Genomic DNA, 17,850 nt, shown 5'->3' on the forward strand with positions numbered 1-17,850 from the left:
CTCGTAATCCAACACAAACACCATTTATTTCCTCATCAGATCAGACATCAATAGCATTACGTACCTCCATACCTCCTCTGCCCTGTAGCCAATACCTCCTCTGCCCTGTAGCCAATACCTCCTCTGCCCTGTCGCCAATACCTCCTCTGCCCTGTCGCCAATACCTCCTCTGCCCTGTCGCCAATACCTCCTCTGCCCTGTCGCCAATACCTCCTCTGCCCTGTCGCCAATACCTCCTCTGCCCTGTCGCCAATACCTCCTCTGCCCTGTCGCCAATACCTCCTCTGCCCTGTCGCCAATACCTCCTCTGCCCTGTCGCCAATACCTCCTCTGCCCTGTCGCCAATACCTCCTCTGCCCTGTCGCCAATACCTCCTCTGCCCTGTCGCCAATACCTCCTCTGCCCTGTAGCCAATACCTCCTCTGCCCTGTAGCCAATACCTCCTCTGCCCTGTAGCCAATACCTCCTCTGCCCTGTAGCCAATACCTCCTCTGCCCTGTAGCCAATACCTCCTCTGCCCTGTAGCCAATACCTCCTCTGCCCTGTAGCCAATACCTCCTCTGCCCTGTAGCCAATACCTCCTCTGCCCTGTAGCCAATACCTCCTCTGCCCTGTAGCCAATACCTCCTCTGCCCTGTAGCCAATACCTCCTCTGCCCTGTAGCCAATACCTCCTCTGCCCTGTAGCCCATAGCTCCTCTGCCCTGTAGCCCATAGCTCCTCTGCCCTGTAGCCCATAGCTCCTCTGTTCTGTAGGCAAAACCTCATCCGTTCTGTCGCCAGAAGGAGCGAGACGGGGAGAGGTTTAGAGAGAGAGAGAGAGACGGGGAGAGGTTTAGAGAGAGAGAGACGGGGAGAGGTTTAGAGAGAGAGAGAGAGACGGGGAGAGGTTTAGAGAGAGAGAGAGAGACGGGGAGAGGTTTAGAGAGAGAGAGAGAGAGACGGGGAGAGGTTTAGAGAGAGAGAGAGAGAGACGGGGAGAGGTTTAGAGAGAGAGAGAGAGACGGGGAGAGGTTTAGAGAGAGATAGAGAGACGGGGAGAGGTTTAGAGAGAGATAGAGAGACGGGGAGAGGTTTAGAGAGAGAGAGAGAGACGGGGAGAGGTTTAGAGAGAGAGAGAGACGGGGAGAGGTTTAGAGAGAGAGAGAGAGACGGGGAGAGGTTTAGAGAGAGAGAGAGAGACGGGGAGAGATTTAGAGAGAGAGAGAGAGACGGGGAGAGGTTTAGAGAGAGAGAGAGAAACGGGGAGAGGTTTAGAGAGAGAGAGAGAGACGGGGAGAGGTTTAGAGAGAGAGAAACGGGGAGAGGTTTAGAGAGAGAGAGAGAGACGGGGAGAGGTTTAGAGAGAGAGAGAGAGACGGGGAGAGGTTTAGAGAGAGAGAGAGAGACGGGGAGAGGTTTAGAGAGAGAGAGAGACGGGGAGAGGTTTAGAGAGAGAGAGAGACGGGGAGAGGTTTAGAGAGAGAGAGAGACGGGGAGAGGTTTAGAGAGAGAGATGGGGAGAGGTTTAGAGAGAGAGAGAGACGGGGAGAGGTTTAGAGAGAGAGAGAGACGGGGAGAGGTTTAGAGAGAGAGAGAGACGGGGAGAGGTTTAGAGAGAGAGAGAGACGGGGAGAGGTTTAGAGAGAGAGAGACGGGGAGAGGTTTAGAGAGAGAGAGACGGGGAGAGGTTTAGAGAGAGAGAGACGGGGAGAGGTTTAGAGAGAGAGAGACGGGGAGAGGTTTAGAGAGAGAGAGACGGGGAGAGGTTTAGAGAGAGACGGGGAGAGGTTTAGAGAGAGACGGGGAGAGGTTTAGAGAGAGAGAGAGACGGGGAGAGGTTTAGAGAGAGAGAGAGACGGGGAGAGGTTTAGAGAGAGAGAGAGACGGGGAGAGGTTTAGAGAGAGAGAGAGACGGGGAGAGGTTTAGAGAGAGAGAGAGACGGGGAGAGGTTTAGAGAGAGAGAGAGACGGGGAGAGGTTTAGAGAGAGAGAGAGACGGGGAGAGGTTTAGAGAGAGAGAGATGGGGAGAGGTTTAGAGTCAGCTACCCCCACATCCTACCACCCCCCATCCTACCACCCCACAGTCAGCTACCCTACCCCCCATCCTAGAGTCAGCTACCCCCCCCCCCATCCTACCACCCCCCAGTCAGCTACCCCCCCCATCCTTCCACCCCCCAGTCAGCTACCCCCCCATCCTACCACCCCGCAGTCAGCTACCCCCCCATCCTACCACCCCCCAGTCAGCTACCCCCCCCATCCTTCCACCCCCCAGTCAGCTACCCCCCCATCCTACCACCCCGCAGTCAGCTACCCCCCATCCTACCACCCCCCCAGTCAGCTACCCCCCCATCCTACCACCCCCCAGTCAGCTACCCCCCCATCCTACCACCCCCCAGTCAGCTACCCCTCCATCCTACCACCCCCCAGTCAGCTACCCCCCCATCCTACCACCCCCCAGTCAGCTACCCCCCCATCCTACCACCCCCCAGTCAGCTACCCCCCCATCCTACCACCCCCCAGTCAGCTACCCCCCCATCCTACCACCCTCCAGTCAGCTACCCCCATCCTACCACCCTCCAGTCAGCTACCCCCATCCTACCACCCTCCATTCAGCTACCCCCCATCCTACCACCCTCCATTCAGCTACCCCCCAACCTACCACCCCCCAGTCAGCTACCCCCCAACCTACCACCCTCCAGCCAGCTAACCCCCCCATCCTACCACCCTCCAGTCAGCTACCCCCCAACCTACCACCCTCCAGTCAGCTAACCCCCCCATCCTACCACCCCCCAGTCAGCTACCCCCCGACCTACCACCCTCCAGTCAGCTAACCTCCCCAACCTACCACCCCCCCAGTCAGCTAACCCCCCCAACCTACCACCCCCCAATCTACCACCCTCCAGTCAGCTAACCCCCCCATCCTACCACCCTCCAGTCAGCTAACCCCCCCATCCTACCACCCCCCAGTCAGCTAACCCCCCCAACCTACCACCCTCCAGTCAGCTACCTCCCCATCCTACCACCCCCCAGTCAGCTACCCCCCATCCTACCACCCCCCAGTCAGCTACCCCCCAACCTACCACCCTCCAGTCAGCTACCCCCTAACCTACCACCCAACAGTCAGCAACCCCCCCATCCTACCACCCCCCCCATCCTACCATCCCCCAGTCAGCTACCCCCCATCATACCACCCTCCAGTCAGCTAACCCCCCCATCCTACCACCCCCAGTCAGCTACCCCCCCATCCTACCACCCCCCAGTCAGCTACCCCCACATCATACCACCCCCCAGTCAGCTACCCCCCCCCATCATACCACCCCCCAGTCAGCTACCCCCCATCATACCACCCCCCAGTCAGCTACCCCCAGTCAGCTACCCCCCCCCCCATCCTACCACCCTCCAGTCAGCTAACCCCCCCATCCTACCACCCCCCAGTCAGCTACACCCCCCCCCCATCATACCACCCCCCAGTCAGCTACCCCCCATCCTACCACCCCCCAGTCAGCTACACCCCATCCTACCACCCCCCAGTCAGCTAACCCCCCCATCCTACCACCCCCCAGTCAGCTAACCCCCCCATCCTACCACCCCCCAGTCAGCTAACCCCCCCATCCTACCACCCCCCAGTCAGCTACCCCCCCATCATACCACCCCCCAGTCAGCTAACCCCCCCATCATACCACCCCCCAGTCAGCTAACCCCCCCATCATACCACCCCCCCATCATACCACCCCCCAGTCAGCAAACCCCCCACATCCTGCCACCCCCCAGTCAGCTACCCCCCATCCTACCACCCTCCAGTCAGCTACCCCCGATCCTACCACCCTCCAGTACTATATTATTTCACTTATTATTATTATTACTATCATTACTACTACTATTATTATTATTATTATTGTAATATTGTTTCATTCACTTCTCCGTGACATTGTTGAAGCTCCGAGCAGAGGAATTTCACGCACCCTGCAATTACATCTGCGACCCTGTGCATGTCATAAACTCTTGATTTGAAATATTATGTAAAGTCTATGATATGAAAGACAAGACACAGAGAGAGAGAGACACTCACCACTGGTTTACTGACAGTGTTCAACAAGGCCTGTAGGAGCAGGGCCTCTTCATCCATGTCTAGAAGGAGACACACAGAGAAGAAATGATGATATCAAGTTATGCAATTTATTATGCACAATAAAAACACAGATTCATCATACATCTGTATGTTAATCTCAGGGCAACAGGCAGGTCATTAATTTACAGTCAAAACTCTTCTCTGTCCAGGCACCCCAACGGTGGGACCAGCTTCCTCCTTGATGCAAGGACAGCAGAGTCACTACCCACTAGCACTGACTTAGATGATAACTTTGTTATTGAGGGTAAAAATAGTACTTACTGCGACTGTGATGTGGTTGTCTCACATAGCCATCTTAAAATGAACGCACTAAGTCACTCTGGATAAGAGAGTCTGCTAAAATGACACTAAGCTACAGGACTGTTTTGCAAATTCCATCCTCCTGATTCCTGCTTACAAGCAAAAACTAAAGCAGGAAGTAACAGTGTCTCGCTCAATACAGAAGTGGTCAGATGACGCGGATGCCACACTACAGGACTGTTTTGCTAGCACAGACTGGAATATGTTTCCGGGATTCTTCCGATGGCATTGAGGAGTACACCACATCAGTCATTAGCTTCATCAATAAGTGCATCGATGACGTCGTCCCCACAGTGACTGTACGTACATACCCCAACCAGAAGCCATGGATTACAGGCAACATCAGCACTGAGCTTAAAGGCTAGAGCTGCCGCTTTAAAGGAGCAGGACTCTAACCATGAAGCTTATAAGAAATCTCGCTATGCCCTCCGACGAACAATCAAACAGGTAAATCGTCAATACAGGACTAAGATCGAATCGTACTACGCCGGCTCTGATGCTTGTCGGATGTGACAGGGCTTGCAAACTATTAGACTACAAAAGGGAAGCACAGCCTCGAGCTGCCCAGTGACACGATTCGAGGCAAGTAACACTGAAACATGCATGAGAGCATCAGCTGTTCCAGACTGTGTGATGACGCTCTCCGTAGCCGATGTGAGTAAGACCTTAAACAGGTCAACATTCACAAGGCCGCAGGGCCGGACGGATTACCAAGACGTGTACACTAAGCACGCGCTGACCAAATGGCAAGTGTCCTCACTGACATTTTCAACCTGCCCCTATCTGAGTCTGTAATACCAACATGTTTCAAGCAGACCACCATAGTCCCTTTGCCCAAGAACACTAAGATAACCTGCATAAATGACTACCGACCCGTAGCACTCACGTCCGTAGCCATTAAGTGCTTTGAAAGGCTGGTCATGGCTCACATCAACACCATTATCCCAGAAACCCTGGACCCACTCCAATTTGCATACCGCCCAAACAGATCCACAGATGATGCAATCTCTATTGCATTCCACACTGCCGTTTCCCACCTGGACAAAAGGAACACCTACATTTGAAGTCGGAAGTTTACATACACCTTAACCAAATACATTTAAACTCAGTTTTTCACAATTCCTGACATTTAATCCTAGTAAATATTCCCTGTCTTAGGTCAGTTAGGATCACCACTTTATTTATTTGTGAAATGTCAGAATAAAAGTAGAGAATGATTAATTTCAGCTTTTATTTCTTTCATCACATTCCCAGTGGGTCAGAAGTTTACATAAACTCAATTAGTATTTGGTAGCATTGCCTTTAAATTGTTTAACTTGGGTCAAACGTTTTGGGAAGCCTTCCACAAGATTCCCACAATAAGTTGGGTGAATTTTGGCACAATCCTCATGACAGAGCTGATTTAACTGAGTCAGGTTTGTAGGCCTCCTTGCTCGCACACACCTTTTCAGTTCTGCCCACACATTTTCTATAGGTTTGAGGTCAGGACTTTGTGATGGCCACCCCAATACCTTGACTTTGTTGTCCTTAAGCCATTTTTGCCACAACTTTGGAAGTATGCTTGGGGTCATTATCCATTTGGAAGACCCATTTGCGACCAAGCTTCAACTTCCTGACTGTCGACTTGAGATGTTGCTTCAATATATCCACATAATTTCCACTCCTCATGATGCCATGTATTTTGTGAAGTGCACCAGTCCCTCCTGCAGAAAAGCACCCCAACAACATGATGCTGCCACCCCCGTGCTTCACGGTTGGGATGGTGTTCTTCTTGCAAGCCTCCCCCTTTTTCCTCCAAACATAACGATGGTCATTATGGCCTAACAGTTCTATTTTTGTTTCATCAGAGCAGAGGACATTTCTCCAAAAAGTACGATCTTTGTCCCCATGTGAAGTTGCAAACCGATTAGTGGCTTCTTCCTTGCTGAGCGGCCTTTCAGGTTATGTCGATATAGGACTCGTTTTATTGTGGATATAGATACTTTTGTACCCGTTTCCTCCCGCATCTTCACAAGGTCCTTTGCTGTTGTTCTGGGATTGATTTGCACTTTTCGCACCAAAGTACGTTCATCTCTAGGAGACAGAACGCATCTCCTTCCTGAGCGGTATGACGGCTGCGTGGTCCCATGGTGTTTAAACTTGCATACTATTGTTTGTACAGATGAACGTGGTACCTGGTGTTTGGAAATTGCTCCCAAGGATGAACCAGACTTGTGGAGGTCTACAATTCTATTTCTGAGGTCCTGGCTAATTTCCTTTGATTTTCTCATGATGTCAAGCAAAGAGGCACTGAGTTTGAAGGTAGGCCTTGAAGTGCATCCACAGGTACACCTCCAATTGACTTAAATGATGTCAATTAGCCTATCAGAAGCTTCTAAAGCCATGACATCATTTTCTGGAATTTAGCAAACTGTTTAAAGGCACAGTCAACTTAGTGTATGTAAACTTCTGACCCACTGGAATTGTGATACAGTGAATTATAAGTGAAATAATCTGTCTGTAAACAATTGTTGGAAAAATGACTTGTGTCATGCACAAAGTAGATGTCCTAAACGACTTGCCAAAACTATAGTTTGTTAACAAAAAAATGTGTGGAGTGGTTGAAAAGCAATGACTCCAACCTAAGTGTATGCAAACTTCCGACTTCAACTGTATGTGAGAATGCTATTCTTTGACTACAGCTCAGCGTTCAACACCATAGTGCCCTCAAAGCTCATCACTAAGCTAAGGACCCTGGGACTAAACATCTCCCTCTGCAACTGGATCCTGGACTTCCTGACGGGCCGCCTTCAGGTGGTAAGGGTAGGTAACAACACATCCGCCACGCTGATCCTCAACACAGGGGCTCCTCAGGGCCGCGTGCTCAGTCCCCTCCTGTACTCCCTGTTCACTCATGACTGAATGGCCAGGCACGACTCCAACACCATCATTACGTTTGCCGATGACAACAGTGCTAAGCCTGATCACAGACAATGATGAGACAGCCTATAGGGAGGTCAGAGAACTGGTAGTGTGGTGCCAGGACAACAACCTCTCCCTCAATGTGATCAAGACAAAAGGAGATGATCGTGGACTACAGGAAAAGGAGGACCAAAAACGCCCCCATTCTCATCGACGGGGCTGAAGTGGAGCAAGTTGAGAGCTTCAAGTTCCTTGGTGTCCACATCACCAACAAACTATCATGGTCCAAACACACCAAGACAGTCGTGAAGAGGGCACAGCAAAGCCTATTCCCCCTCAAGAGACTGAAAAGATTTGGCATGGGTCCTGAGATCCTCAAAAGGTTCTACAGCTGCACCATCGAAAGCATCCTGCCTGGTTACATCACTGCCTGGTATGGCAACTGCTCAGCCTCCGACCGCAAGGCAATACAGAGGGTAGTGCCTACGGCCCAGTACATCGCTGAGGCCAAGCTTCCTGCCATCCAGGACCTCTATACCAGGCGGTGTCAGAGGAAGACCCTAAAAATTGTCAGACTTCAGCCACCCTAGTCATAGACTGTTCTCTCTGCTACCGCACGGCAAGCGGCACCGGAGCACCAAGTCTATGTCCAAAAGACTTCTCAACAGCTTCTACCCCCAAGCCATAAGACTCCTGAACAGCTAGTGAAATGGCTACCCAAACTATTTGCATTGCTGCACCCCCCCCCCTCCCTTCTTTTACGCTGCTGCTACTCTCTGTTTATTATCCCAACAGCATAGCTGAGTGTTGGTGATATCTGCCCTGGGGTGATATCTGCCCTGGGGTGATATCTGCCCTGGGGATCCCAACAGCATAGCTGAGTGTTGGTGGTATCTGCCCTGGGGGATCCCAACAGGGTAGCTGGGTGTTGGTGATATCTGCCCTGGGGATCCCAACAGCGTAGCTGAGTGTTGGTGATATCTGCCCTGGGGTGATATCTGCCCTGGGGGATCCCAGCAGCGTAGCTGAGTGTTGGTGATATCTGCCCTGGGGGATCCCAGCAGCGTAGCTGAGTGTTGGTGATATCTGCCCTGGGGATCCCAGCAGCGTAGCTGAGTGTTGGTGATATCTGCCCTGGGGTGATATCTGCCCTGGGGGATCCCAACAGCGTAGCTGAGTGTTGGTGATATCTGCCCTGGGGATCCCAGCAGCGTAGCTGAGTGTTGGTGATATCTGCCCTGGGGATCCCAGCAGCGTAGCTGAGTGTTGGTGATATCTGCCCTGGGGGATCCCAGCAGCATAGCTGAGTGTTGGTGATTTCTGCCCTGGGGTGATATCTGCCCTGGGGTGATATCTGCCCTGGGGATCCCAACAGCATAGCTGAGTGTTGGTGATATCTGCCCTGGGGGATCCCAACAGCATAGCTGAGTGTTGGTGATATCTGCCCTGGGGATCCCAACAGCATAGCTGAGTGTTGGTGATTTCTGCCCTGGGGTGGTATCTGCCCTGGGGGATCCCAACAGCATAGCTGAGTGTTGGTGATATCTGCCCTGGGGATCCCAACAGCATAGCTGGATGTTGGTGGTATCTGCCCTGGGGGATCCCAACAGCGTAGCTGAGTGTTGGTGATATCTGCCCTGGGGATCCCAACAGCGTAGCTGAGTGTTGGTGATATCTGCCCTGGGGATCCCAGCAGCGTAGCTGAGTGTTGGTGATACCTGCCCTGGGGATCCCAACAGCGTAGCTGAGTGTTGGTGATATCTGCCCTGGGGATCCCAGCAGCGTAGCTGAGTGTTGGTGATATCTGCCCTGGGGATCCCAGCAGCGTAGCTGAGTGTTGGTGATATCTGCCCTGGGGATCCCAACAGCGTAGCTGAGTGTTGGTGGTATCTGCCCTGGGGGATCCCAGCAGCGTAGCTGAGTGTTGGTGATATCTGCCCTGGGGGATCCCAGCAGCGTAGCTGAGTGTTGGTGATATCTGCCCTGGGGGATCCCAACAGCGTAGCTGAGTGTTGGTGATATCTGCCCTGGGGATCCCAGCAGCGTAGCTGAGTGTTGGTGATATCTGCCCTGGGGTGATATCTGCCCTGGGGGATCCCAACAGCATAGCTGAGTGTTGGTGATATCTGCCCTGGGGATCCCAACAGCGTAGCTGAGTGTTGGTGATATCTGCCCTGGGGATCCCAGCAGCGTAGCTGAGTGTTGGTGATATCTGCCCTGGGGATCCCAGCAGCGTAGCTGAGTGTTGGTGATATCTGCCCTGGGGTGATATCTGCCCTGGGGGATCCCAGCAGCGTAGCTGAGTGTTGGTGATATCTGCCCTGGGGTGATATCTGCCCTGGGGTGATATCTGCCCTGGGGTGATATCTGCCCTGGGGATCCCAACAGCGTAGCTGAGTGTTGGTGATATCTGCCCTGGGGTGATACCTGCCCTGGGGGATCCCAGCAGCGTAGCTGAGTGTTGGTGATATCTGCCCTGGGGGATCCCAGCAGCGTAGCTGAGTGTTGGTGATATCTGCCCTGGGGATCCCAACAGCGTAGCTGAGTGTTGGTGATATCTGCCCTGGGGGATCCCAACAGCGTAGCTGAGTGTTGGTGATATCTGCCCTGGGGGATCCCAACAGCAGAGCTGAGTGTTGGTGATATCTGCCCTGGGGGATCCCAGCAGCGTAGCTGAGTGTTGGTGATATCTGCCCTGGGGATCCCAGCAGCGTAGCTGAGTGTTGGTGATATCTGCCCTGGGGGATCCCAACAGCAGAGCTGAGTGTTGGTGATATCTGCCCTGGGGGATCCCAGCAGCGTAGCTGAGTGTTGGTGATATCTGCCCTGGGGTGATATCTGCCCTGGGGGATCCCAACAGCATAGCTGAGTGTTGGTGATATCTGCCCTGGGGATCCCAGCAGCGTAGCTAAGTGTTGGTGATATCTGCCCTGGGGATCCCAGCAGCGTAGCTGAGTGTTGGTGATATCTGCCCTGGGGATCCCAGCAGCGTAGCTGAGTGTTGGTGATATCTGCCCTGGGGATCCCAGCAGCGTAGCTGAGTGTTGGTGATATCTGCCCTGGGGGATCCCAGCAGCGTAGCTGAGTGTTGGTGATATCTGCCCTGGGGATCCCAGCAGCGTAGCTGAGTGTTGGTGATATCTGCCCTGGGGATCCCAGCAGAATAGCTGAGTGTTGGTGATATCTGCCCTGGGGTGATATCTGCCCCGGGGGATCCCAGCAGCGTAGCTGAGTGTTGGTGATATCTGCCCTGGGGTGTTATCTGCCCCGGGGGATCCCAGCAGCATAGCTGAGTGTTGGTGATGTCTGCCCTGGGGGATCCCAGCAGCGTAGCTGAGTGTTGGTGATGTCTGCCCTGGGGGATCCCAGCAGCGTAGCTGAGTGTTGGTGATGTGGTTACTCACTGACACATTGCGTTCGGTCTAGAAAGGATCTCATATAAAAGTAAACCACGCATCAAAGTGATTCTATTCAATCTACTTCAATAACGTATAATTATTAATTACGCTCCTAATAATGTATATGCCTAATAGTAATACGACCAACATGACCTCTCAGGGACTCTCATTTCCACCCGAGAGTAACGGTTAATGTGATTGGATATTAATTATTTGACTAGGCTTCCTGTATTTGACATTGTGTTGTAATTTCACTGAACACTAGATGGTTTAATTGAATTTTTGGCGGTGAAACGAGGCGACTCGTGCGAGAAAAGTAAAAATAACGAATCACATTTTTATTTGGCGTACCCTCGACGGCATTGCTCGTACCCCCAGTTTGGGAAAACCTGGTGTAATGGAATGTATTTCCTTGTGTGGTTTCCCCCTTCTTATGTAGGTGTCATAACCAGTCATAAAATAACCCAATATATATCACAACAGGTGTAAATATACACAGTGCATTACTCTACCATAAAAGACCTGATTGGTGGAGAGCTGCAGAGATGGTTGTCCTTCTGGAAGATTCTTCCATCTCCACAGAGGAAATCTGGAGCTCTGTCAGAGTGACCATCGTTGGTCACCTCCCTGACCAAGGCCCTTCTCCCCCCGATTGCTCAGTTTGACCGGGCGGCCAGCTCTAGGAAGAGTCTTGGTAGCAAACTTCTTCCATTTAAAAATGATGGAGGCCACTGTGTTCTTGGGGACCTTCAACGCTGCAGACATTTTTTGGTACCTTTCCCCAGATCTGTGCCTCGACGCAATCCGGTCTTTGCTCTGACATTCACTATCTACTGTGGGACCTTATATAGACAGGTGACAGCCTTTTCAAATCATGTCCAATCAATTGAATTTACCCCAGGTGGACTCCAATCTAGTTGTAGAAACATCTCAAGGATGATCAATGGAAACAGGATGCACCTGAGCTCAATTTAGAATCTCATAGCAAAGGGTCTCAATACTTGCGTAATACTTTGTTTTTTATTTGTAATAAATTTGCAAAAATGTCTAAAAACCTGTATTCGCTTTGTCATTATGGGGTATTGTGATGTCATTATGGGGTATTGTGATGTCATTATGGGGTATTGTGATGTCATTATGGGGTATTGTGTGTAGATTGATGAGGAAAAACATGTAATTGAATACATTTTAGAATAAGGCTGTAACGTAACAAATGTGGAAAACGTCAAGGGGTCTGAATATTTTCCCAAATGCATTGTATGTGTCATGACAGTGTTATGACCATATTATGACAGGTTATGTCAGCTGTTACGACACATTATGACCATGACATAATGCGTTATGACGCTGGGTGTCAAGTAAAGTGTTACAATTGTGTTACAACACACACAAAAAAAAATACAAAAAAAGTATGAATGTATGTACTTGTAAGTCGCTCTGGATAAGAGCGTCTGCTAAATGACTTAAATGTAAAATGTACAATTGGGTACTTTATCCACCACTGCCCCTTCGCCCAGCCCCTTGTCCCGGCCCCTTGTCCCGGCCCCTTGTCCCGGCCCCTTGTCCCGGCCCCTTGTCCCGGCCCCTTGTCCCGGCCCCTTGTCCCGGCCCCTTGTCCCAGCCCCTTCGCCCAGCCCCTTGTCCCAGCCCCCGACCCAGCCCATGTTCCTGGTCCCCTGCTTCAGCTTAAACAGCCAACCCTCGGGCCACTGGCCCTCCTTACCTCCAGGTTCTTTCTCCATGCCCGTCTGCTTGGCGGTGGTGCTGGTCTGTCCCTGTTCCAGTTCAGCCTCCAGCCCTTTCCCTCCTCCAACCACCCCATTGTAGATACTGTCCATGGAGGGGGGGCTGCTTCGACTCTTCTGTGGCGAGGGAGGGGGGCTGTCCTTCATCTGACCACCTCCTCCTCCTCCTCCTCTCTCTCCCCCTTGCCGCTCCTTGAGTTTCTTCTGCAGACGCTCGTAGGTCTTGCTGGCCCTTTCGTCGCGGTGGACGAACGGCGGCGGGCGTCCGTGTGGTGAGTGAGAATCTGCTGAGACCAGACACACAGAGACACTTAGACACACAGAGACACTTAGACATGCAGAATAACTATTCAACCCCTTTGTTAGGTCAAGCCTAAATAAGTTGAGTAAAAATGTGCTTAACAAGTCACATAATAAGTTGTATGGACTCACTCTGTGCAATGCTAATGTTTAATATGATTTTTGTCAGGACTACCTCGTCTCTGTACCCCACACATACAATTATCTGTAAGGTCCCTCAGTCGAGCAGTGAATTTCAAACAGTTTCAAACACAAAGACCAGGGAGGTTTTTTAATGACTCAAAGAAAGGCATCTATTGGTAGATGGGTAAAAATAAAAAAGCAGACATTGAATATCCCTTTGAGCATGGTGAAGTTATTAATTACACTTTGGATGGTGTATCAATGTACCCAGTCACTACAAAGATACAGGCGTCCTTCCTAACTCAGTTGCCGGAGAGGAAGGAAACCGCTCAGGGATTTCACCACGAGGCCAACGGTCACTTTAAAAAAGTTACAGAGTTTAATGGCTGTGATAGGAGAAAACTGAGGATGGATCAAAAACATTGTAGTTACTCCACAATACTAACCTAAATGAAAGAGCGAAAAGAAGGAAGCCTCTACAGAATACAAATATTCAACAGCAAAAAAATACATCCTGTTTGCAATAAGGCACCAAAGTAATACTGCAAAAAATGTTGCTTAGAAATTAACTTTTTCCCCTGAATACAAAGTGTCATGTTTGGGGCAATACAACACATTACTGAGAAGATAGTGGCCTCCTACATTCTTAAATGAAACAAGTTTGGAACCACCAAGACTCTTCCTAGAGCTGGCCGCCCAGCCAAACTGAGCAGACGGGGGACAAGGGCCTTGGTCAGGGAGGTGACCAAGAATCCAATGGTCACTCTGACAGAGCTCCAGAGTTCCTCTGTGAAGATGAGAGAACCTTCCAAGGACAACCATCTCTGCAGCACTCCACTAATCAGGCTTTTATGGTAGAGTGGCCAGACGGAAGCCACTCCTCAGTAAAAGGCACATGACAGTTTGCCAAAAGGCACCTAAAGACTCTCAGACCATGATAAACAAGATTCTCTGGTCTGATGAAACCAAGATTGAACTTTTTTGGCCTGAATGCCAAGCGTCACATCTGGAAGAAACCTGGTACAATCCCAATGGTGAAGCATGGAGGTGGCAGAATCATGCTGTGGGAATGTTTTTCAGCGGCAGGGACTGGGAGACTAGTCAGGATTGAGGGAAAGATGAAAGGAGCAAAGTACAGAGAGATCCTTAATGAAAACCTGCTCCAGAACGCTCAGGACCTCAGACTGGGGTGAAGGTTCACCTTCCAGCAGGACAAGGACCCTAAGAACACAGCCAAGACAACGCAGGAGTGGCTTCAGGGACAAGTCTCTGAATGTCCAGCAAGAGCCCGGACTTGAACCCGATCGAACATCTCTGGAGAGACTTGAAAATAGCTGTGCAGCAACGCTCCCCATCCAACCTGACAGAGATTGAGAGGATCTGTAGAGAAGAATGGGAGAAACTCCCCAAATACAGGTGTGCCGAGCTTGTAGCGTCATACCCAAGAAGACTTGAGGCTGTAATCGCTGCCAAAGGTGCTTCAAAAAAGTACTGAGTAAAGGGTCTGAATACTTATGTAAATGTCACATTTCATAATTGTTTTTCATTTTATAAATTTGCAAAAATTTGTGTAGATTGATGAGGAAAAACAACAATTTAATCCATTTTAGAATAAGACTATCGTAACAAAATGTGGAAAATGTCAAGGGGTCTGAATACTTTCTGAATGCTCTGTATGTAGTCTATAGCGTATACTATGTAGTGTATAGTGTATAGTGCACTACATAGTGCACACCATGTAGTGTGTAGCGTATACTATGTAGTGCATATTATGTAGTGTGTAGTGTAAATATGCAGTGTGTAGTGTATACTATGCAGTGCATAGTGTATACTACGTAGTGCATAGTGTATATTATGTAGTGCATACCATGTAGTGCGTAGTGTATACTATGTAGTGCGTAGTGTATACTATGTAGTGCGTAGTGTATACTATGTAGTGCGTAGTGTATACTATGTAGTGCATACTATGTAGAGGGTAGCGTATACTATGTAGTGTATACTATGTAGTGTGTAGTGTATAATATGCAATGCATACTATGTAGTGTATATACTCACCCTGCTCTGAGTAAATGTGTGCCGGGTGGTACTGTGGTATATACTGGGAGCTCATGTCCCCCGCCATGCCTGTGTAGAGGTGGGGTGGGGGGGGCAACATGGCGGGGTGGGGCATGAAGGCGGGCAGGTGGGCGTGGGGTGGAGGAGGGGGGTGGTGCAGGGGGGAGTGGCCCCCAGGGTGGAACTCTGGCTGCTGAGGTAAGACCAGAACACGTCGTACTCCATTCTCCTCTATGATCTGATGGACGGAGAGGTAGGGAGAGAGAGAGAGAGAGGGGGAGAGAGGTAGGGAGAGAGAGAGAGAGAGAGAGGGGGAGAGAGGTAGGGAGAGAGAGAGAGAGAGAGGTAGAGAGAGAGGGGAGAGAGAGAGAGGGGAGAGAGAGGAGAGAGGAGAGAGAGAGGAGAGAGAGAGGGGGAGAGAGGTAGGGAGAGAGAGAGAGAGAGGGGGAGAGAGGTAGGGAGAGAGAGAGAGAGAGAGAGAGGGGAGAGAGAGGGAGGGGAGAGAGAGAGAGAGGGGAGAGAGAGAGAGAGGGGAGAGAGAGAGAGAGGGGAGAGAGAGAGAGAGGTAGAGAGAGAGGTAGAGAGAGAGGTAGAGAGAGAGGTAGAGAGAGAGGTAGAGAGAGGGGAGAGAGAGGGGAGAGAGAGGGGAGAGAGAGGGGAGAGAAAGGGGAGAGAGAGGGGAGAGAGAGGGGAGAGAGAGGGAGGGGAGAGAGAGGGAGGGGAGAGAGAGGGAGGGGAGAGAGAGAGAGAGGGGAGAGAGAGAGAGGGGAGAGAGAGAGAGAGAGGGGAGAAGGGAGAGAGAGAGGGGAGAGAGAGAGAGAGGGGAGAGAGAGAGAGAGGGGAGAGAGAGAGGGAGAGGTAGAGAGAGAGAGAGAGGTAGAGAGAGAGAGAGAGGTAGAGAGAGAGAGAGGTAGAGAGAGAGAGAGAGAGAGGGAGAGAGAGAGAGAGAGGTAGAGAGAGAGAGAGAGGTAGAGAGAGAGAGAGAGAGAGAGGTAGAGAGAGAGGTAGAGAGAGAGGGGAGAGAGGTAGAGAGAGAGGGGAGAGAGGTAGAGAGAGAGGGGAGAGAGAGAGAGAGAGGGGAGAGAGAGAGAGAGAGAGGAGAGAGAGAGAGAGAGGGGAGAGAGAGAGAGGGGAGAGAGAGAGGAGAGAGAGAGGAGAGAGAGAGGGGAGAGAGAGAGAGAGGGGAGAGAGAGAGAGGGGAGAGAGAGAGAGAGGAGAGAGGAAAGAGGAGAGGGGAGAGAGGAGAGAGGAGAGAGGGGAGAGAGGAGAGGGGAGAGGGGAGAGGGGAGAGGGGAGAGGGGAGAGAGAGAGAGAGAGAAAACAAATATTATTATTGGTAACCTCTGTATATGATCTGAGACAACAGGTTATTAGGGGTTACAAATGTTTGATTGTGTCTGAGGAAGTAGAGTGATTCATGAAATCAGGAGGCCAAAATCGGACTGAAAAGAGAACCTACAAGCATCTACAGTTCCTCCAGAAAGTATCCCCCTTGTCTTATTCCAGAAAGTATCCCCCTTGTCTTATTCCAGAAAGTATCCCCCTTGTCTTATTCCAGAAAGTATCCCCCTTTGTCTTATTCCACATGTTGTTGTGGTACGGCCTGAATTCAACATGGATTACATTGCTTTTTCTTCCTCACCCATCAACACACAATAACCCATAATGACAGTGAAAACATGTTGTTTTTTTTATTCTTGCAATGTCTTGAAAATGAAATACAGAAATCTCAATTACATAAGCCTTCATACACCTGGAGTCGATACATGTTAGAATCATATTTGGACAGCAATTACAGCTGTGAGTCTTTCTGGGTAAATCTCTAAGAGCTTTCGACACCTGGATTATACAATATCTGTACAGTATTCTTTTAAAAATACTTGAAGATCTGTCAGGTTGGTTGTTGATCATTGCTAGACAGCCATTGTTCAAGTCTTGCCATAGATTTTGAAGCCAATGTAAGTCAAAATTGTAAGGAACGTTCAATGTCAGAAACATTTAATGTCCTCTTTCTAAGCAGCTCGGGTGTAGATTTGGCCTTGTTTTTTAGGTTATTGTCCTGCTGAAAGGTGAATTCATCTCCCAGTGTCTCGTGGAAAGCACACTGAACCATTTTTTCCCCTGTATGATTTTGCCTGTGCTCAGCTTTATTCCGTTTATTTTTATCCTAAAAAACTCCCTAGTTCTTGCCGATGACAAGCATACCCATAACATGATACAGCCAAAACCATGCTTGAAAATATGGAGGTAGTTAGTGATGTGTTGTGCTGGATTTGCTCCAGACATAAGGCTTTGTATTCAGGACAAAAATATAAATTTGTATTTTTGTTGCAGTTTTATTTTAGTGCCTTTTTGCAAACAGGATGCATGTTTTGGAATATATATATATATATATATATATATATGTTCTGTACAGGTTTCCTTCTTTCCACTCTGTCCTTTAGCATTCTGGAGTAACTACACTGTTGAAGATCCATCCTCAGTTTCCTCCTGTACTAATATCCAGGCTAATAACAGGGCTGGTGTCTGTGCAGAAGGTAAAAGCTGCTAGCAGCGGCTAAAATTGACTAAATAGCTTGTAGCTGATTAGCTACTGGGGGTTCTTGAATGTGTTCCAAAGTAAAAAAAAAAAATATTAGCGATTCCGTATCACATTGGGTGAGGTAGGTTACCGGAAGGTATAATCGAATTAAAAATCGAAAAGAGGTATAAAAAAAATAAAGTAAAATATATACAAGAAATACGAAAAATACAAACGTGCACGAGAGGACGAAACAAAACACGTCTACACTGCTACGCCATCTTGGAAACGATGTTGATGATCCATGCACAGTTTCCTCCTGTAAATTATAAATTTGTATTTTTGTTGCAGTTTTATTTTAGTGCCTTTTTGCAAACAGGATGCATGTTTTGGAAT

At 49.9% G+C, this 17,850-nt stretch overlaps 1 protein-coding gene across 6 annotated transcripts in view; it reads right to left on the reverse strand.

The window, feature by feature from the left end:
* Positions 1–17,850, reverse strand: part of fndc3a (fibronectin type III domain containing 3A) — a 197,957-nt gene that overhangs the window by 72,652 nt on the left and 107,455 nt on the right. For 5 of the 6 annotated variants that reach the window (XM_055880773.1, XM_055880772.1, XM_055880774.1 and 2 more), the window contains 3 exons: positions 14,934–15,171; positions 12,434–12,742; positions 4,052–4,110 (listed from right to left, as the gene is read on the reverse strand). In XM_055880773.1, coding sequence (XP_055736748.1) covers positions 4,052–4,110; positions 12,434–12,742; positions 14,934–15,171 — 606 coding nt within the window. The remainder of the gene's footprint in view (positions 1–4,051; positions 4,111–12,433; positions 12,743–14,933; positions 15,172–17,850) is intronic. The other variant, XM_055880771.1, reaches the window with a different exon arrangement.

The sequence above is a fragment of the Salvelinus fontinalis genome, chromosome 24 (assembly GCF_029448725.1).
Source record: "Salvelinus fontinalis isolate EN_2023a chromosome 24, ASM2944872v1, whole genome shotgun sequence".
NCBI classification, from domain to species: Eukaryota; Metazoa; Chordata; class Actinopteri; order Salmoniformes; family Salmonidae; genus Salvelinus; species Salvelinus fontinalis.